Below are 21,263 nucleotides of genomic sequence, written 5' to 3' on the forward strand. Positions count from 1 at the left end.
AACGTGTTAAAGATATTTTACTTTGTTGGACTGCTTTAACACAAGGTAGTGGTTTTATAGAGAAGATAATTGAAAAAATACATTTAATAAGGCTATGTTCTGATTTTAAAAAATACACTTAAGGTTTCGTACTGTGTTTAGGTAGCTTAATTTGATGTATTATGAACTGTGTAGAGTAAATTGTGAATTTTCTTCAATGCTACTCTGAAGGTTTGTCATTTGCAGGCTGAAACCGTAGACAATTCTGCAACCAATGGCTTAATTTCAGTAATTAATCTCGTAATGTTCCCCTGAACGCTTTCTTTGTTTACAGTGATTATGAATTTCTTAAAATCACAACTGAATCAAAGCGATTTTGAGGAATTCAAATGTTTTAATTACACCGACCAGCAGATGGCGCTAAAGTCTCTGGACGACCGAGATGTGGGCGGATTTGCTCTGACGTTGCCCACATTTGGGATTAACTTGTTTTTTTATGTTGCCATATCCCTCGTATTTTTTTTAACGGAGGCCTGATGAGCTGGTGATACTGAAAATATCACTTTGCTTCAGTAGGCCCTTCGTTTCAGCCTTCCCTGTGCGTTGGGTTTTGGAAATGGGACGGGAATGTCCTGCGGCGCCGATTGAGAGCCTGACTGAGGAGCAGCAGACGTCGCACTGACTGAGCCTACTGCGCCGATGTTCCCTTACGCTGATAATAATAATAATAATTATAATAGTAATGGGGGCAGACGGAAGTAAAAACAGGAAGGTGAGTTTGAATGGAACTCCTGGTTGCTACGGTGTGGCGCTCTGTTTCTATGGCGATGGTTTGGTGTCCAGGATGCAAAGTCGGGTTTCTTTACAACTAGAATACACGGCTCCGTTTCACCTTGATTTAAATCAGCAAACTAAACTAAAGTATTACATTGTCGTTAAGGATTTACATACCTCGTCAATCAAATATTTCCACAAGAATCCCGCTCCTACTGCATCAAGCTTTTACTTTGAAGGTCTAAAAGACCAATCTCCCTATAATAATAATTTATTTCCAGATAAAAAATATTGATACAAAAGGCCTACTGCATCCTGTGTCTGTAAACCACTGTGAGGTGGCAGTATTGGATTTATATGTGTTTTTTTATTTTAGGTCGTATAACTTTTCCTGTCTGAGAGATTGGTGCTGCTGTGTGTAATGAATTATGGTTTTGATGAAAACAGTACTGCATGCAATTGAAACTTATACTGGTACTTTAAATTCATTACAGTAGCGACTTTAAAACTATAAACGAAAATACAGTAACAGTACTGGCAATAGTGCATTAAATGAATTGTGGTTATTTTGTAACTTTGCCATACAGTGACACTATAAACCCTATTACTGGCATCCAGATGTTACAGTAGAAATAAGCAACAAAATTTTAACTCATCATCTTGGCATATCTATGACTGTCATGACCTGTTTTATTTACTGTTTGAATCAGAAATATTTTTAGATGTTATTAAGTCAGTTATGCAACAGGAGGAAAGGGGAAATACATCTTTTCCCCAATTCTATGCAAATCTGACCAGCCAAACAGAGATATAAGAAGCTTATGAAAAAATATAGATTTTATTGCTTTTAGAAAATTTTAAGCTGTCCTGGTTAGAACCAGAAGTTGGGAAGAGCAATCTAAAATCAAAGATGGAGGATTACAGGATGTTCTTCTAGTACCCCAATACAAACCTTTTACAAATCTTTTTTTTTAACCAAAAACTACCCTATGGAATATTTTCATGTAAGGAAATGACAACACGTTCGAAAAGAAGAAATGCCTGTGGAATCCCTGTACACGTACAGGAATGAATCATCTTCTGCCTAAAATTCTTCAGAAATTCTCAAGAATGAGTATTTATTTCTGATACGGTCATTTTTCCGCCTCAGCTTTAGCACTCAAAATAACATCTTGTGTACTGTACTGTTCAAGTGTTTTTCCTTATTGTCTACTAACTTTTTCTAGGTGAATCCTTAAAGAAATAAATGTTTTTAGGTATTGGATGCCTTGCTGTATGAGGACTGACTATGAGTCGGGTAAAACAGGGAAAGAACAAACACTGTTTGTCCTTTAAAAATAGGGTTGACTCAAACAAGCAGGCATCTCTAGTGCATCTCTTGTATCCAGTATTACTCTGTTCTCTTATTATTAGCTTATATCAATCAATGAAGTTTATTTGTATAGAACATTTCAGCAAAAAGGCAGTTCAAAGTGCTTTACATCATAAAAACACACACAAAAAAACAAAGTTTGAGCCATCATTACACATCAAAATGTTGATTAATATTTTACTTATAATGATTCAAAAGCAACTCTAAACAGGTGGGTTTTTAGTCTAGATATTTGATGTAGTATCTTTTAAATGTTGTGTCTGTCTCCGTTAAATCACTGGTCCCGTACTCCTGCGCTACCAGAGGGCCTCAGGAGGGGCTGAGGACGAGCCCATCCCATCTGGATGGCGGGGTCTCCTCTCCAGCATGAGCCTGTCTATCCCAGAAGGCCTCTGCCGCCTGGCCCCACCCGCCCTCCGTCTGGGCCAGCGTCGGATGCTCCAAGGAAAAGCCCCTGAGGTGCCAGAGCACGTCCTCAGATTGGCGGGAGTCGGCCCAGGCAGGCTGAGAGGAGAATGGAGCCTTCCAGGCTTCGTTACCATGTTTCTGCCTGAATTCCCCCACAGAGCTGTGCCAGGGCACGAACACTTTCAGGTAAAAAAATTTAAAAAATCTGCTTCATTAGACACACTTCAGCTGTATTGTCTATCTTCTACGTTTTCAAACTTTGTTATTTGATTTTACCCTTTTTTTCTGACAAGGTGATGGGGTACATTGCCAAAGGTTCATTTGGACCCATTCTGAAAGTGAGGGACAAGTCCAAACAGAAAACATATGCTGTTAAAGTGAGTGTGCTACCTGATTGTTATACGTTAATGTGTTTATTTAGCCTATTTAGGCCATGATGTAATCGTTTTCTATCTTAGTTTTTCTATCTTGTGGGTTAATTTTGATTGAATATTATTTGATGCTGCAAATGTAACGTAAATGTGCCATGTTAATTCACAAAAAATGTTCTACATTCTTGCTTGTTAGAATTTGTCTACTGGTACAGATTGGCAGGCATTAATATTCATAAATCCCATCTCTTAATATATTCTGTATGAGCTGTTCTTTTTACACTTTAGTCTTTTTAGTGAGTTTTAATCTAGCAAAATTACTCATAATTGAACCATTTTATGAATAAATGGTTCTAACTTGGATCCAGCTGTGTGTTATTTTATCACAGTGTAAATGAAGCTGTTCTGTGAAGGCCTCAATAGAACAAAAGTGAACAAACATCATCATGAAGCTCAAAGAACACAACAGATAGGTCAGGGATTAAGTTGTGGATAAATTTCAGTCAGTTAGGCTTAAAAAAACAATCTTTGAGGATATTAATCCATCGTATGAAAATGAACTGCCAAAGAGATGGCCATCCACTTAAATTTGAAACAGTTTGTTCATCATTGTTTCTGCGTCCACCAACAGGTTATACCTAAAGCGGAGATTTTAAGGCTGGCGGTTTTGGAGCAGTCAAAAGAGGAAGTTATAGTTCAGGTGAGCGCTGCCTTCGAAGGGTCTTTAAAAGTATTGTTGATATTTTTGCTTTGTTGCAAATATGTTTCTATAGACGTATATTTATTTATTTCATGTCACAGTAGAATTCAAAATTCACACTCTTGTATTTAAATTTATTACAAGTTCCGTGTTTGATTTTGAAAGTTTCAATGTATCCAATACTTAGTACAGTTCTGAGTCAAAAAAAAAAAACAATACAAAAAAAGCAAAGAGCAAAAAAATGAAAGTATAGAACCCATAGAAATTAGCTTTTTAAGGAATATAATTTTTGACCTTTGCCCCTGCAGCGTCAGGTTCGCCACCCATTTGTCCTCGACCTCCAGGACTGCTGGCAGACTCAGCGCCACCTTTACATTAGTGAGTCAGGCAGCTAGCAGTATCCCACTCGTTCCCAAATCTGCAACCCCTCACTTCACCTTCTGTCCCCTCTGCTACTTATCTCCCCACAATCCCAAATCTAACACCTAGAACATGATAACAGAAATGCTTCAGTTCAAGTGTTTAAATTCTGGATTTCACCTAAGCTCCCAACCTCTCCAAGTCCCGCCATACCAGTTCTTCAGCCGTGTTGCCCTGATTCCCTTCCCTCCAGAACATTTATCCCTTTTTCCAGAATTACTCACTGACTCAGAAAGTGTGACCCACTTAATCTGCCTCCCAACCCCCTGTTGAAAGAACTCCACAGTTCAACAGAAACACATGCCACAGTTAAAGGGCCTGCTGCATGCTTTTATCCAGAATCCTCTTGTAACCATACTGCTGGAGTTTTTCTATATATTAGCAACAACAAGCTGAAAACCAGAAGACCTGCCTTTCCTTGATTTGTTTTAGATAAAGATATGTAGGTGTTCTTCACTTTAGCACAAGTTTCAATGCTTTAAGTTTTTCACCAGTGTTTTTTCCATCCTCTGCCACCATTCACTGCTTCTCATATGTCCCACTGCGTCAGAGGCTCATATTAAACCATATTCTGCTCCAACAGTGTGCGACTACTGCAGCACAGGGGACCTCTACACCTACTGGCAGATGATTGGTCAGTTCTCAGAGGAAACCGTGCGAATATTTGCAGCAGAGCTGGGATGTGCACTCGGTTTGTATGCTACATTTTAATATATTGGTTTTTTTATGTCAGGGAGGTGATAAGAATAAAGCCAAAGAGTCAAGCTCTTCAGTGATTTGCAAGTCAGTTTAACTTTCTGTGTTAGCAAGATTGGTTAACAGCAAAAGCCTTTAAAATAGATGGTGTTTTAACTTTTTTTACTCTATAAGTATTTAATCCTTTTAGAGTAAAAAAAAAAACCCCAGAAAACTTCTATTTTAAAAACAAACCTTTTTTATGGGGTATTGTTTTGTTTTTTTTACATACAAAATTATATATATATATATATATTTTTTTTTGGCTTTCTCTTAAATGTTCTACATAGTCATTTTATAGGTTGATAATTACTTATTGTTCGTTTTACAGGGTTTTTGCATGACTTTGGGATCATCCACAGGGATGTGAAGGTAAGACAAGCAAAGATGTCACTTCTTACTTTTTTAACACATTCAGCAATACTGCAAAGCAATATGCATATTACTTTTGAAATCTACTTAAGTTATTTTATGTAGCATGACTAAGTATAGGAAAACACAATATGTGAATTTAGAAAGAAAAGCCATTTTTTTATACCTGCAGTTTGTACTCAAGTGTAAGGGAGTTTTTTTTTTTGTTTGTTTTTTTAGAAATAGATGTCCCACTTTTAAGGTGTTAGGTGTGAACTAGTTCCACTTGCTTCTTTCCATTTATCATCCTAGTGTTTTGCGGTTCAGAGCTTACTAAGCAGTACTTTGTGTTGTTCTGACTGGACCATGCAAACCTAAATGTAGATACCTGTGGCACTATTGGCTTTATTGAATTAATGACCCAACATGCTGTATCTGAAAAGTACCGTAATTATGTTCTTATCGCCAAACAGCCCTAAAATAAAACATGAAAACCATATCTTATGCAATGTTCCTTAACAGGTAAATGTCAAATATGAATGTAAAGTATAAATGTATGAAATGATTTGTTTTTCATTAAAATATGAATTTTAAATACCTTTAAATAATAATAGCACAGTTTTGCTTGTCATTATTATTTTCTTGCCAATCAAAAGGAATTTCCTGAGAATTTTCTTTCAAAATAACACAATACAGTAAATGATTTATTTAATGGATAAATCATTAAATAAATGACTGATTCGTTTATTTAAAACCAACACTAGATCGCAGTGCACAAAACTCAAACTTGACTTCTGAAAGTTTGATTAATTTAATATTATCAAACATTATCTTAATGTTATATTAGAACATTCATACATAGCTGGATACATAAAAAACAAAACCTCTTTATTTTCCGTCCATCCATCCATTTTCTAACACCCTTGTCCCTAGTCGGGTCAGGAGGTGCTGGTGTCTGTCTCCAGCTAGCATTCAGGCCGAGAGGCAGGGTCACCATGGACAGGTCGCCAGTCTGTCGCAGGGCACTTATTCTTTATTTTCTTTTTGGATATTATCTGTGTTATGTTCCTTTTCATAATTTGTGATTTATTCTTTTTACTTACTTTCATTTTAACTTTGGGGCTTATGATTTGGCAGGTCTTGTACGAAATCATTTGTGAATTCAAGTAGACTCATTCAGATTTTCCTTCCTTACTTTCAGATGGAAAACATCTTGTTGACAGACAACGGTGGGTGAAACAGTCACCAGCAGAGGGCAGCATACCTCTGAAAAGGCATTACAGAAGCTCCCAGAGAGCCTCTTTTCTGTCAAGCTCTCAGCTCATATTTTATACTTTTAGCAAAGAGAACAAGAATTATTAGAAGAAGATGCTTATAATTTTTATGAGTCTTAACTCATAAAATGATTTCTTAGTATGGTGGATGTCTGGAGAATTATGATAAATTCTTGTAACGATGCAGAGAAAATGATCCTTTGTAGGCCACCTCCGCTTGGCTGATTTTGGTTTGTCCCGCCGCCTGGAGAGAGGAGGCCGAACCTTCACAATCTGTGGAACCATCCAATACATGGGTGATGAAAACCTGCCAGGAAAACATTAATGCTCCAACAGTTTGAGAATTGTTTTTATATCTTTTCTTTTCCAAAGTAGAGAGCTGAATGTTAAAAATAAAACTTCTGTTTTTTTCTCTCTTTTACCCCCCTGATCAGCTCCAGAGGTGCTCAGTGGTGGACCTTACAACCACGCAGCTGATTGGTGGTCACTGGGAATTCTGCTGTTCTCATTGGCCACTGGGAAGGTGAGCCTTTGTTTCTAATATGTCCAGCAGGCCTCCTCTACAGGCAGACATAGGGACAGCTCAGCCTAAACTGGGTTGGAAAAACAGAGCAGTTCTCTTCTGGGCAGCATGTAAGATCCTTGTAATAATTAAACTGATGAATAAACTTATTATATGAAATCTGTCTCTTCATTTGCCTCAACAGTTCCCTGTTCCTCCAGAACCAGATCATTGCAGCATGCTGAGGAAAGTGAGGAGTTTTCCCTATGAAATGCCCCTGAGCCTGAGTTCACCGCTCTCCATGTTAATCACAGAGGTACTTTCTCGGTGCGTGTAAATATAGTTTTGTCATAGTTTCACTAATTTGTAGCATCATGATACTTTTTTCCAGCTTTTGTGCAAAAATCCACTACGACGCCTGAGGACCTTGGACCGTTTCAAGCGTCAAACGTTCTTCTTTGGGACATCTTTTGACCTCCACCTCCTTCAGCGTCGACCTGTGCAGGTAACCAATGAATGCCTGATTGTACTGTAGAAAGCTCAGGGGTTTTTTTCTGATTATCTGAAAATGGAGAAGAAAAGTTCATTTTCTTCTCTTTCTTCATCAGGTGATCTTGGAGCTGCGAGAGAGACCAGACCGTGCTGCCAAAGCGCGACGGGGCCTCACTTTGACCCTGCTCCCTCTGAAGGGCTTTGACTTTGATTCTCTGCTCAGCCCTGCCGCCACGCCGGACACACATCTGGACGGAGACATACGCACACGCGCAGCTGTGCCGCTGCCTGGCCCCTTGCTGCAGCCCACTCAGGAAAAGGTTCCACGCAGGGAAGTGTTTGTATGACAGATTATAAGTCTGGCTGCAGTGTGAAAGGGAAAGGCCTTCATTTTGTGCAAAAACACCATTTGATTTTTTTTTTTTACTCAAAAATTAGAAGAGTAAAAGTGAAGGATTTAAATACATAAACCCCCATATTTACAGTGCCTTGCAAAAGTATCCATCATTCCGACATTGTAGCCACAAACTTCAGAGTGTTTTATAGGAAATTTGTGAGATAGACCAACTTTTAAGTATTGCATAATTGTAACGTGGAAGCATAAATACAAAATAAATATAAAATATAAATAAAATGTTAGAAAACTGTAGAAACTATCACAAAGAAACAAATCACACCAAATAAAACATGTTTCCAGATATTGTTTTTATATAAAACCACTGACAATGTTACTGTATCTTTGTCACCTTCAATTGTCTTAGCAGCTTCAACAGATAGAAACTAAGATCAGAACAACAATTGAATCCTCATTTTAACATAAACTGGTATCCATGTGTACACCGTGTGAATTTTGTGTATGCTACAGAAAAAAAATGAAGAATTATCCTTCTACTTTACAGTTAAGCTTTATTTTGTGCTGCTTTGTCTCAATCCTACTCATAAATTAATATTTATGGTTATAACATGATGTAATGTGACTAATTCAAGTCTGAAAAGTATTTTTTGCAAGGCACTGAAATAATGTAATTATTTTTTAATGTAATTTTATTTTATTTTACATGTTCACCTTTTAATGTTTAATGTCCCTTTAGTATCATTTGCTCAGTGGTTTTGTGCCATGACCCGGTTAGTAAAACATCCAGAGTCTCCTTATGGTTCGGCTGGCAAAACATTGTGTACTGAAGATAATTTAATCCGAAATTGAAAAGTTAGGCTAATAGCTCTAACTATATTGTATTTGTTTAACCATTTAACCTATTTGTAGTGAAACCCATCCAAAACCCTTAAGAAAGGAGAGAGGATGTTCAAACCTTTGCCTTTATGCATCATGTTGTGTCGCCATGAAACCATTTTTTAACAAAAGTGGACAAAAGAAACTCTTGTCATTCGTTCTCACTCCTTACCTTTGTTGTCCTGCCTGTAGAATTGGCTGCAGCAGGAACTTCTCCCGTGATCTCAAAGTGAAGCAAGCAACACAGCCTTAGAGTCTGATGAGCACGCTCGCAACTCTGCGTTTATTTCTTACAATCAGTGACTCAGGGACGACGTGCTGGTTTTACTATTTAGCCTCATTTTTCACATCAAGTCAGATTTTAAACAGTAATTTAAATATGCTCTAAACTTCTCTTTGAACTTTATAATATTTTGATAAATATGAAGGCTATTTTCTATTGGTTTTTTTCCTCACTAAACAGATATTTAGATGTATGATGATTTTATAAATGATGCATGATGTTTACCCAGATTGCTTCACACGCACAACTCTGAGCTTACCTTCTTGATCACAAACTGCTTGTGTACATATTTATAAATATATAAGCATATTCCTCTTTATAAAGTTTGTAAAAACATTTTTGGAGAGTATTTCCTCATGTATTATGATGTCTTTTTGCAGCTACCATGTAGCAGAAACAGAATATTAAAAGAGTTCTGCTGATTTCTTTTGTCTTTTTGTTTTGATGAAATGATTTTGGGTGCACGGATCTCTATTGCCTAACTCACCCCCAACATTGTGTCAGATTATTGCAGAATATCCTAACTCAGTTAAGAAATCACGTTGTGCATTTACTTAGCTGAGTTACTCAACACACCTTACTCACAGATTGACATTTAAAACCCTAAAGTAAGCAGATGGTGGTCTATACTTGGAGAGAGAGAGATGTTTTTAGATTTAATCCATTAAATTTATTATTTCAAATTCACTCATTAAAGACGAAAAGTCGTTTGCTTTTCCTATTGCTGTCAATTACATTTGATTCTGCATTTATTTAACATCCTTTTTTTAAAAAAAAAAATTACGTATGTATTTAATGTTCCCATGCCTAAAATCAAACCAGTATTTTGGCTACATAACAGTTTGTCTTGAAGCACAACACTCCATAAACAGAAGATGCTTGCTGACAGCCAAAATCAAGATACAACACTGGATTGTCACAGGTCAGCCATAAAAACTTACATGTATGTTATCGGGCTTTTGTGTGAAAACTGACACAATGTGGATTATGATTTGGAAGAAAAAAGACCCCTGATTTTTAAATTGGAAAATACAATTCTGAAAAGTGAGGTGAGCTTTCGTATTCAGCACCTTTGAGCGAATACTTTGTTAAACCACTTTTTCTGCATCGACGACTTCAAGCATTTTTGGATGCACATCTGGACTTTATTTTTTTGGCCCATTCTTTTCCAAGAAAATTATTTGGTAACCAACATTGTAAAGTACTTTTACAGATTCTCAATTGGATTTAAGCTTGGACTTTGTTGTGGCAACTCTAATGCCTGAATAAACTTTTGTTGTCTCCATTGTTGTCTGGCTTCCAGCAGGACTACAAGAATCGTGCAGCCAGTTTTAAGTCTTTTGCAGCCAACTACAAGTTTTCTTCAATGATCACCTTGTATTTTGCTACTTTCATCTTTCCATCCCTGCCCCTTGTTATGATGCGACAGCCTCATTTTGCAGTAGTTGTGGTGTGTTCTAGGTAATGTGCAGTGTTAGGCTTCCACATCACTCGTTTCTACACAGTTGATAATAAAATAATGAATTATTATCTGTTGGTTGATTACATAAAATAATAATGAAAGGGAATATAGGTGTGCCTTCCTCTGAGGGAATTATGTTTCAATTAAAGGGGTTTCTTCAGTTATTCACAGTTCTATCAGAAGGAGATTCTTCCATCATCATTAATTCCTCATCCCATTTCCAGTTGTTGAACGCAGTCGGCTTTCACTCACCTGTGCTTACAAAAAATAAATGGTAAACAGTCATGAAAAGGAAGAGATGTCAAAAAGCTGCACACAGAAAGTGTCGTTCATGATAAAGATGGACAACAGAGCTTCGACTTGTTACACTGGCTCTGCTGTAATGACCTTAAAGCTTGTGAAGCCATTGTTTACTGTCCTCTATATATGCAGGCCCACACCAAAAATAACTTCACCTACTAGCAAAAACACCACCTAAGAGGCTTTAAAGACAAGATGCCAACAGCAGCAGCAGCTTGAAGTTCACAGATTCCCTGCTGAAACTGGAGAACCCAATTGTGAATTAAATAAGTCACCCTGTAGATTTTAGAGTGTATGTCTGATCTGTAAATGGAGAAACTAGAGAGTGAACTGAGCCTAGGCCACAGCTACAAAAACAGGCATGTAACAACCGTGTGTGCCAGAATTTGTATGCAAGAGGCCTCTAAGGAACAAACTGAGCACAGCAACAGTTTTCACTGAGTGCATCAACAAGAGGGGATACAATTCTCTGGTAAACAAATGCTATTCCCAACCTTTATTTTTTTAAATTTGCTGTTGGTGTCAAATGAAAATAAAGAAAAAAAAATACATTGCTTGTAAAAGTATCTAAACTTCTAATATTAAAAGTGTCAATAAACAGTAGTTTCTCAGTCCTGCCACAAATTGTCAACATTCAATTTGTTTTGTGTCTTCCTGGAAGGTGAACTTCAGCCCCATTTCAAGGTTTTTTGAAGTCATGATTTTTATTCCTAGTATTGTCCCATGTTTGGACCATTTCATTGAACAATCCACTAGTTTCCATGTCTCTGCTCTGGATAATCGTTGCCATCTTATCCCGCTGCCACCACTATGTATCACTCTATTCAGATGTGCTGTTAGTTCTCTAAACATAGTTTTTTTTTTTTGCATTTAGGATAAAAATGGTTTATTACAATCTGATCAACAGTTCTCATGGGCCAGTCTTCTGTAATCTTTTAGATTTATTTCTGCTTCAGCAGACCTGAATGAAATAATTTGATTATTTGAAAGACTCTGGAGAACCTCAACTGCATACTGAGGAGGCAATTCAGACATTTGATTCAGATGCGTTTTACTAGGGACACATCTACAAAACGGTCCGTAACGACAGAAGTTTGACACCCCTTGAAGAACCTAATCAATATGTTTCTCTGTCCCCTGCATAAATGGCAGTTTTGGTCAACGTTACTCTGGACTTTATCATGTTCTTTCAACAATAGCTTTCTTCTGGCTACTTTCCTATAAAGCCCAGGTTTGTAGATTGCACACGTATTGTCTGCCTTCCTAACTGGGTGTTAATTGAGCTCATAAAATCCCAACAAAACATTGAAATTCATGACTCTAAATGTGATAAAACATGAAACAGTTTGGGAATTGGGATATCTTTGCAAGACGTTATAAATTACGTGAGATTGTCCCTTGGCTTCATTACTTTTTTATAGCGCTGCTTCTTATAATTCAGCATTCAGTAATATTCTGGGAATATTTGGACATATTTTCTGCCTTTAATTAAACTACTTTCTGAAGGTGACGTGTGTTTTATTAGAAGTCCGTTTGCTTGTTTATTTCAGATGAAAATTAAGCAGCCAGTCTGGAAAAGATGCAGAATCATGCTGCGTTCGCGGGGCTCTTTCTCTAGATGGAGGATGTTCTCCGGCGCATGCGCGATCGACGCAGTTTCGCCATCACATGACGCAGGGGTGTTGGCTCCTCCCTCGCCTCGAGAGGCTTTCTAAAGGGTCACGTTGCGCTGCAGCAGTTAAACAGGAGACAACTCCGCATCTTTAACTTCCAGCTCGCCTGCTCTGTCAACTGAAGACATCAACAAACGGGTAATAATCAAATCTGAACTACCATTTATGACTGCTGTACACTGTAACATTTTCATATCGCACCGCTGTAACTTAGACGGCCGAGTTGATGCTGATGGGAATGTGATGCTGCGCTACTCAACCTCAAGCTAACTTTGTCCTCCTAGCTTGTTAGCCACAAATTGTTCCTACGGTTATCATGACGTATGTCTCTTATTTTGCGTGCTGGCTACTAAAAACAGCCTCGAGCTCTTAAGCTTATTTGACCATATATGAAAGCTGCGCATTTTAAGGATCAACGAACCACACTAACAGGAAGGACGTAAAACCATTGACCTTCAAGGATGGAAGTGAAGGTGACGGGTCTGGTTTTTCGGTTAGTGAAGTTAACGTACCATGGGGTTTGCAGTTTGAAACGTGCTCAGGCCGATGACACATTTTGAATAAAAACGTGGTGAGCAGCAGTGGAAGATGATGGGGGAGGGTGATGATGAAGTCGTTTCCTGTCGGAGTGTATCTGTTAAAGTGCACGTAGACCTCTGATGCGACGAAGGCGGGGCGGGCATAGGAGACGCCATGATGACCGCAAATGCATAAACGTGGATACAAAGTTTGAATAGAAGGCAAACAAGAAACATCAAGTCAATTTTGAAGTCCTTTTTTATCTTTTAAATTATATATATTTTTTATTTTGTTTTTACACTTCTTTTTTTTTTTTACAATTTTACACTGCCATATTTGTTGCTAAGCAGCACCCAGCTGTTCTACGTCAGCTGCCATACTTGGTGGTTCTTTCCTACGTTAGTCCCAATCCCTAAAATAATCCGGCTCCTTGTTTCTGAAAATCATATGACATCAAATGCAGACAGCCTGCCATTTTGAACCAGATATGTCGCCTGTGTTTAACGTGAAAACGTTGCTGATGTGTAACCTGCACATTTTCACAACTGTCAACCTCTCTTTGAACCGCACCATGCATCACAGCCGTCACATCTGCTGTTGGCTCCTGTATCAGTGGGCAATGGGCAGTGCTCCGGCTAGTGCTGCTGGATCAAAGTCTGAAGATAGAAACAGCCCAAATACAGGAACGTTCATCAGCTCCAAGGCCAGCAGCCTGTCTGGTAAAAACGCATGCAAGCAGGCTTTTTTTTTTATTATTATTATTTTACAATTCTGACTAGTGCTGCTGTGCAGGAGCCATTTTCAGCTCTATAGCTTGCAACCTGGAGACAAGAACAAGCTGGGTAAATTTCCAGGGGAGAGCGGTAATGATCCAGATAGTGCAGCAGAACATAGATCCAGTTTTCCTCTAACTGTGCCATCCTCTCCCGGCTTGTTTATAATGACAATAATTAAAATATGTGTGCATTTCCAGCCTGATTCAGTTGATACCAGCCTGTTAAATCCCTGCTTACAGCCTTTATAAATGCTGCGCTTCATAGTTTGCAGGCCTGAAGTCTCTTGTAGTTAAAAGCTTGCAGTAATGTTTCACAACAGACCAGCTGTAACTTGCTTACTGTATCTGTTGGCAATGATGTTTAAGGTTTTGTGATTTCTGGCTACATTCTGCTCGGTGCTTAGCAGGGTGAAAATGGTTGCATCAGACACGTCATGACTCAGAGTCAGGAAGTAATAAACACTAGTTGATGTAGTTAAGTTTCAATCGTGCCCAATAAATTTATTTTGAACTTGTTAACTCTGAATAGTCCGACAGAGATTCAGTGTCAATAATTTTAATTATCTAAATCATGTGGGGATCTTTGTTATAATTCACACATTATATATAACTGCCATATATTTTTGTATTCTGTGATCAAACTAGCATTTCCTGTTCATTTCTGAAGGGATTCCGTGTGACGCAGCAGGGAGTTGGCCATGTATCTTGATGTCGCAATGCAGACATGGTGTTTGCCTGATAGAGGGAAAACCACCGTGCAACAGGCAGGAGTGAAAGTCTGAGGTCTGACTGAGAGAAAGTCAAGCTTCTGACAAGATAATCTCAGCTTCTCTCTCAAAAGAAGCTGAAAATTGTTTCAAAATCCCCCCCTTTTTTGTTTTTTAATTAAGAAAATATTTTATTATAAAGCACATCTCAGAACAGTTAAACAACAACTTTAATGAGTATTTTTCTTCCTTTGGCACTTCCTCCCTTCCTCAAACCCTACTTACAGGAACCATGACCATGTTTGAAGCTTGTGTAATCAAAATGTCAAGTCGGGTTACAGGTTGTTGTCATGTAATATGCTCTTTGAAGACTAAGTTTAAAAAGTTTGATGTCTCACAGGGACCTTGTTGCATCTTTGGCTGCTGGTTCCACCAAGGCCAGTTCCATTTTAGGAAATGTTTTGTTTTTTGCCTGGACACCATCGCTGGGCTCAGCAGCCAGCTACAGTGATTGTGACACTTTAGTTCGCCAAATCTGTAGTCTTAAGTTTCACTGCGCACAGTAAGTGTCTGTGGAACAAAGATTATCTTTATATTTTCCTTTCATGTTCCCCAAATGCATTGAGTGTTCCCTAGAGACAATATAGGAGCAGATGCTAAAACGGAAAACATCAGCGTCTCCTGCAGCCTTACCTACATTGGTATTACAGCAGGCAAACTAGTGGTGTTTTATTGAATTGCACTTAATTTTGTCATCAATATTCAGAAATAAATGGGAACATATTTGTAGTGAAAGTAGTAAACCATATAAAATATATTTTTAGATGACTTGTGGCGGCTTATAGCACAAGATAAAACAGGAGAGCAATGATGTGATCCATACATGGTCGTTAAATAATCACCGGTGTCTGGGAGACCACCCAAATTTTCACTCTGTTAATCAATAGTATTAGCAGCTACAACCAATAGGAGCTAAAAGAAGCAGCTCTTTATTCATAAGCATTATTATATGCTGTATTTAGTGTTAATTAGTAGGAAGGCTACCAAAAGGATTAGCTAAGATGGGGTCAAATCTGTGACATTTTTATGTTTTAACTTAATACTGACCCAAGACATGATCCCATGGAGGAGCTTAAAGTCTGAACTATATTTGGAAAATCATTGCATAAAAATGCTACAGTTTCCAACTAATCTGCTCATGCTTCTCTGAGCCTGAGACGGTCACTGACAGTTTTATTTCTAAGAGTGAGTGACTGAAATATTACTTTCTTTTCTGAATTATATCTACCAAAGGTGAGAAGTTTATTTTAAAGAGAGACTGGATGATGGATCTAGTGGAGGCCTTCTGTTTGCAGTCCACATAAAGACATGTTTAGAAATCCGAAAATCAGTTAAGAGCTGAAAAAGCAACCCAGATGAATAATGGAATAGGCATCAATAACATTTCCCATCAGTTCCCAACGCTGCACTTGGCTGATCATGTTTGGCCTCCAAGGTGTGCTGTTTCTGACACATGATCCCCTCCAGGTTTTCTTTTCCTCTCAATATAAATGTCACCTGCAACCATATCAATGTGAACAATCGTCACTCTCAACATGCACTATACATTTTTTTTTTAACAAATACTTTTTTTTTCTTCTTTTTTTTAAACTATTGGCTTAAAAATGTAGATTACACAGAGAGCAGCCGTCATTTTGCAATGTTTGGTGACTGGAAACCTGAACACACTGGAACTGGTAAAAAAATGCATTGTTGAAGCACGCAGGCACCTTCCTAAAGATAAACCAGTATCTGCTGAGCATGACTCAGTGTCTGGCTAAGAGAACACCTAAAATACACACATTATGTCTTGTGATTTCAATGAATTATCAATTTCATTCAGTGCACTGGAGATTGTGCATGCACTTCAGACTGGTGAGCTAACAGTTCCCCTACAGAGTGTCAAAATACAGCACTCTGTCCTGACCTGTTTGGGTTCACCTCCCTGCAGAATTTGGCTAACAGTAGTGAACTGTTCCTGCAGCAGAGCTGCCCTGCAGAGAGGCCTGCCTGTGTTCTCCCAAGGCCCTTATCCCATAGCTTAAAGCTGAGGATTAACAGAGGATATGACCCTCGGTGTCCTACAGCAGCAACCCAGCCTTAATTACACAGCAAAAATCCAACATCTCATCAAGTATATTTGGTCTAGTTTCTAATGCAAATAACTTGGTTTTGTCTTAATTCAAGTGTACTAAATTACAAGTAACTTTTTCGCTCTTTATGACAGAAATATTTCGGCCCTGTTCTTTCTGAGTAAACATCATTCCAGCAGCTCACTGCGGCTAAACTCCTGGTCCTCTATCAGGCCATTTAATCCATCCCTGATCCATTGTGTCAACCCATAGCATTTCAGCTGTGAACAGACCAATAATCAGTGAAGCCTTTACAGTTGGTGCAGTCAGCCAGACCGAAGAGCCAGAGTGTGTCCTCAGGCATATTCTGGATGTGTGGAAATTTACAAGTATTGGGAGGATTTACTTTGCATTACCTGTGCAGAAGGGAATTGTAGTTACATACTGGCAGCAACAGACCGACAAGAGACTAAAATGGTGGAAGCACACTGCATTCTTTTATATCAGTAAATCAACTACATAAATTTAAAGAATGAAAATGGTGTTAACTGGGAAAAACAGGAAGAGTGTTGCTAGGGAAGAGGAAAGCAAGTCGTGCTGCATCCAGACCTGAAGCTGAAATCAAGCCCGGTAGCTGAGTCTGTCGAAGCGTTTGTTTTATAACCCCTCACCTCCCTCCCGCCCTGTCTGTGATTCAGATACACGTGGTGGGGGTAGGAGTTGCGTAACCACTTACTTCTGCTGAGTGGAGAAGGGAGTGATCTGGAAACCTGCGTATGATCGCTGCCGCCAAATGGTTTCACTTTGACCAGACCCACACTAGAAGCATGGTCTGTTAGGAAGTGTGACAACTTAAATTTTTTTTAAGTATAGAAGATGTAGCATTTCCTTTCCTACAGGAAGCAGCTTGCTGCCTTTGGGTTTATCACATCTCCCTCACATGCTGCGTCACTGGATTGTGTGAAATTCAGTATTTTTCCAATGCATCATGCTAGTGTTTTGTCATTCTTCAGCCAGTCCTTCTGCTCACTGCTGTGGCAAGTCAGCCCTTTCCCCAACAATAGCAGGGCATGAGAACGAGGCCAGAGCTGGGTGGTCAGACGGTGATAAAATGTCGTCCTCTCCTTCTCTTTCAGCCACCATGACTCACCAGTACCCCGCACTGACTACTGAGCAGAAGAAGGAGCTGCAGGAAATCGCTCAGAGGATAGTGGCTCCAGGAAAAGGCATCCTAGCTGCCGATGAGTCCACTGGTATGTTCAGTCAGACTAAGAACATTTTGAACATTGTAGAAGGAGTTGTGCAAGCATATGAGGTAAAGCTAAGTAACTTTTTCATCATGTGTCAATTTCAGGCAGCATGGCGAAACGCCTGAACCCTATCGGGGTTGAGAACACGGAGGAGAACAGGCGTCGCTACCGCCAGCTGCTCTTCACCGCTGACCAGCGTATCGACAGCTGCATTGGAGGGGTCATCTTCTTCCATGAGACCCTCTACCAGAAAAGCGACGATGGCGTTTGTTTTGCTAAACTCATCAAAGACCGCGACATTGTTGTTGGCATCAAGGTATCCCAGAAATGAACTGTTAGATTCAAACACAGTACTTTTGAACTTTAACTTCATCTGCCTCCCAACAGTCTCATAGTTTGGCAGGTAAAACTGGAAATGTACGCATGTTTACAGAAATACCCAAACATCAGTTTCAGTTGTGAGGATAAACTGCCCTAAAAGAGCTTTTATGTTGTGTATTCAAGAAAAGTAGAAATTCAGCAGCATTTTGTTTAATAGATATTTCTTTCCATCTGCTTTTAGGTTGACAAAGGTGTTGTACCACTTGCTGGAACAAATGGAGAGACCACCACCCAGGGTGAGCCAATGCAGAAGGAATATTCTAACAAACTTTTTTAAAAAGTCCAAGTGTAGCAGGAACTCTAGATTCTTGTGTGTTGGTGCACAGGTTTGGACGGGCTCAGTGAGCGCTGTGCTCAGTACAAGAAGGACGGTGCAGACTTCGCCAAGTGGCGTTGTGTGCTGAAGATCAGCGAGACCACGCCATCTCAGCTGGCCATCCTGGAGAATGCGAATGTACTGGCACGATATGCAAGCATCTGCCAGCAGGTTGTTTTCGTTTGTTTTGGTTTTTTTTCCCATCTGGTTAGACACAAGCATTTTTTAATACAGTTAAAATGTGCCTCGTTGAGGGCTAGTTTAAAGCCACTAATGACTTTACGTTCATACTTCTACCTTTTAGAATGGCATTGTCCCAATTGTGGAGCCAGAGATCCTGCCTGATGGGGATCATGACCTGAAGCGTTGCCAATATGTCACAGAGAAGGTGAATCATCTGGAACGTCACGATCTGCTTTCCATACATATCAACATATTTCTAATCTAATAGCAAACTCCTTGTTTGTCTTCAGGTCCTTGCAGCGGTTTACAAGGCTCTGTCAGACCACCATGTGTACCTGGAGGGAACATTGCTGAAACCCAACATGGTCACCCCTGGACACTCCTGTCCTACTAAGTTCTCCAGCGAGGAAATCGCCATGGCTACCGTCACTGCCCTGCGCCGCACTGTACCTCCAGCTGTTACAGGTTAGTCATGGAAATATAGGGATGTATTTATGAAACTGTAAAGTGTTAAGTTTTCTTTCAAACTTTTAGTTTATTGTGATAAGTCAGGATATTATTTAGTAAAATACATATTAGATTTTTTTTTCTTTTTATGAAACGTATTAAATTTCTGCATATTTTTTCTTACACAGGAGTGACTTTCCTGTCGGGTGGTCAGTCTGAAGAGGAGGCTAGCGTGAACCTCAATTCCATCAACACCTGCCCCCTCACCAAGCCCTGGGCTCTGACTTTCTCCTACGGCCGCGCCCTGCAGGCCTCCGCCCTGAACGCATGGAAAGGAGACCTGAACAAGGAGAAAGCTGGCACCGAGGAATTCATCAAGCGTGCCCAGGTCAGTCAAATCAAAGACTCATCAGAAGGACCAACATGCGAAATCCTTTAGGGTTTATATTAAGACGTCTCTCTTTGTTTCCCTTCTGTCTTCTCCAGGCTAACGGGCTGGCTGCCCTTGGAAAGTACAAGTCCTCTGGAAGTGCTGGTGCTGCTGCTCAATCCCTCTACGTGGCTAACCATGCCTATTAAACTTTAACAACCACATTCAGCTGTGGCCTAGTGGCTAGTCTTAATATCTGCTCTGCTATTCCCCTCTCACTCCTCCATCAGACACAGGCCTGTGCTGTCTACTGTAATTTGTTAATAGTTATTAACATTACATTATTAGATGTCTATTTAAAATCTATGTAAGAATGCAATACTAAAGGGAACAAGTTTTTATTTTTATTTCAACAAACAAATCCAGACAGGTTTGAGACAATTGATGACTGAAGTGTTGAATTTCATGTCTAGCTCTGGTTAGACTCTGAGATTAATGCAGAATGTAATCCAGAGAATCTGTCAGTATTCCTTTCTTGCCTCTCCATAAGTGCTCCTCTCTCTCCACGTTTGGTTCCTTCTCCATCATCGGTCCTCTCATATCGGCTCCCCAGCAGTTCAGATCAGCACGTGCACATCTGTGTTTCGCTTCAGTCAGAACCCGGCGTTGGCCCTTCGTTTAACTACTGTACTAACATTCACACTAACTGTGGGACCAGCCAACCAATAGTGGCATCAGTACATCTGTTTTAAGGGTAAAACGAGAAGCTGAGCAGAGCGAAGTCGAAATGTTGAACTTGAAGTTGATCTTGTGTAGGTCATCGGTGGCTCCAGCAGAGGTCACTAGACACGGTGTACTGTAATAAACGTTGCACACCAGTAATCTTTTTTTTTTTTTTTCCCCCTCGTGCTCCTTATTAGCATCATCAACAAAAACGACCATCACGTGTGTCTTCTCAGTATAACATTAGCTTTGAATTACACTTGGTAAATATTGTATTTAGTTGTGTGACGTGTCTATGTGATTTCTGTGTGTCACCCGCCCCCTGCCTGACCTTCCTGATTCCCCCCCTGCCTGCCCCACGGAAAGATCGGATGAATTTCTATCCATGCAGACATGGACCAACACATGGGGTCAGCAGCGCAGAAACAGTCACTGCTTTAGTGGATTAATGTGGTGTTTGTGATGTTATTATTCTTGAAACAATCGGTGTGTCAAATAGTGGAGAAATAAACTAAAATACACATTAAAACTAAACACGTCTTTTTGTGTGTGTCTGTGTGTACAAAACAGTAAATGTATAAAGTCTGCTGTATTCACTTTTTTTCCATTTTTCTTTAATTTGGACATTTTTTGGTTGCATTCAGAAAAAATGAGTGTTGAGGCTGCCTGTAGTGGGTTGAGTCAGCAGTAGTCGAGCATTCTGGAGTTGATGGCACATTAATGGGGTGGGGGTTCAGCAAGGCTATGAATTAAACTCCAAACAGTGACAAATGGTAAAATAATCTTTGAAAAACTGCAGCTTTTATTTTAGTATACTCCTATAAAAAAATTAGCTTTATTAGCAGAATACACAACCTAGTAGCTGACTGCAATAAAATTATAATTTAAATACCTATTTTAACAATTCGATTTCCTACGTATGTTTCCCACATAAATCATGTGTTACTTTTGCTGCTAAATTTAGGAAAACATACTGGTCAAGCCACACGACTATTCTTGCATTTGCCAACCAGTAGGGGGTGCTGTGTTACATGTCCCACATTGTCTACATGCGTTTAATATTCTCACCGTGGTTGCACGGAGACGGCGCTAATCCTTGTATCTGTTTTTTTCCCTTTTCTTCCTTATGAAAGAAGATTTACTTCCGTTTTGAA

General features: G+C 39.3%; 2 protein-coding genes across 2 annotated transcripts; both read left to right on the forward strand.

The window, feature by feature from the left end:
• The first annotated feature begins 405 nt into the window (after positions 1-405).
• rskrb (ribosomal protein S6 kinase related b) lies at positions 406-9,314 on the forward strand. Its single transcript, XM_032577264.1, has 13 exons — positions 406-751; positions 2,429-2,719; positions 2,827-2,910; positions 3,536-3,604; positions 3,913-3,982; positions 4,608-4,715; positions 5,091-5,131; positions 6,312-6,339; positions 6,591-6,680; positions 6,819-6,907; positions 7,092-7,202; positions 7,278-7,391; positions 7,495-9,314. Exons 1-13 carry the CDS (start codon positions 722-724, stop codon positions 7,723-7,725), a joined length of 1,356 nt encoding a protein of 451 aa, XP_032433155.1. The 5' UTR covers positions 406-721; the 3' UTR covers positions 7,726-9,314.
• A 2,980-nt stretch (positions 9,315-12,294) lies between these two features.
• On the forward strand, positions 12,295-20,643 carry aldocb (aldolase C, fructose-bisphosphate, b). The gene is made up of 9 exons (XM_032576801.1): positions 12,295-12,465; positions 17,576-17,692; positions 17,794-18,005; positions 18,252-18,306; positions 18,397-18,557; positions 18,691-18,774; positions 18,860-19,034; positions 19,205-19,404; positions 19,503-20,643. Exons 2-9 carry the CDS (start codon positions 17,581-17,583, stop codon positions 19,593-19,595), a joined length of 1,092 nt encoding a protein of 363 aa, XP_032432692.1. The 5' UTR covers positions 12,295-12,465; positions 17,576-17,580; the 3' UTR covers positions 19,596-20,643.
• Positions 20,644-21,263: the final 620 nt, after the last annotated feature.

The sequence above is a fragment of the Xiphophorus hellerii genome, chromosome 11 (genome assembly GCF_003331165.1).
Source record: "Xiphophorus hellerii strain 12219 chromosome 11, Xiphophorus_hellerii-4.1, whole genome shotgun sequence".
Taxonomy (NCBI): domain Eukaryota; kingdom Metazoa; phylum Chordata; class Actinopteri; order Cyprinodontiformes; family Poeciliidae; genus Xiphophorus; species Xiphophorus hellerii.

Coding starts and splice junctions, on each gene's coding strand:
- rskrb (XM_032577264.1), top strand. CDS start 722: ATGGGGGCAGACGGAAGTAAAAACAGGAAG. Junction 2,911..3,535: donor AGAAAACATATGCTGTTAAA/GTGAGTGTGCTA, acceptor GTCCACCAACAG/GTTATACCTAAAGCGGAGAT. Junction 3,605..3,912: donor AAGAGGAAGTTATAGTTCAG/GTGAGCGCTGCC, acceptor TTGCCCCTGCAG/CGTCAGGTTCGCCACCCATT.
- aldocb (XM_032576801.1), top strand. CDS start 17,581: ATGACTCACCAGTACCCCGCACTGACTACTGAGCAGAAGAAGGAGCTG. Junction 18,307..18,396: donor TGGAGAGACCACCACCCAGG/GTGAGCCAATGC, acceptor GTTGGTGCACAG/GTTTGGACGGGCTCAGTGAG. Junction 18,775..18,859: donor GCCAATATGTCACAGAGAAG/GTGAATCATCTG, acceptor GTTTGTCTTCAG/GTCCTTGCAGCGGTTTACAA.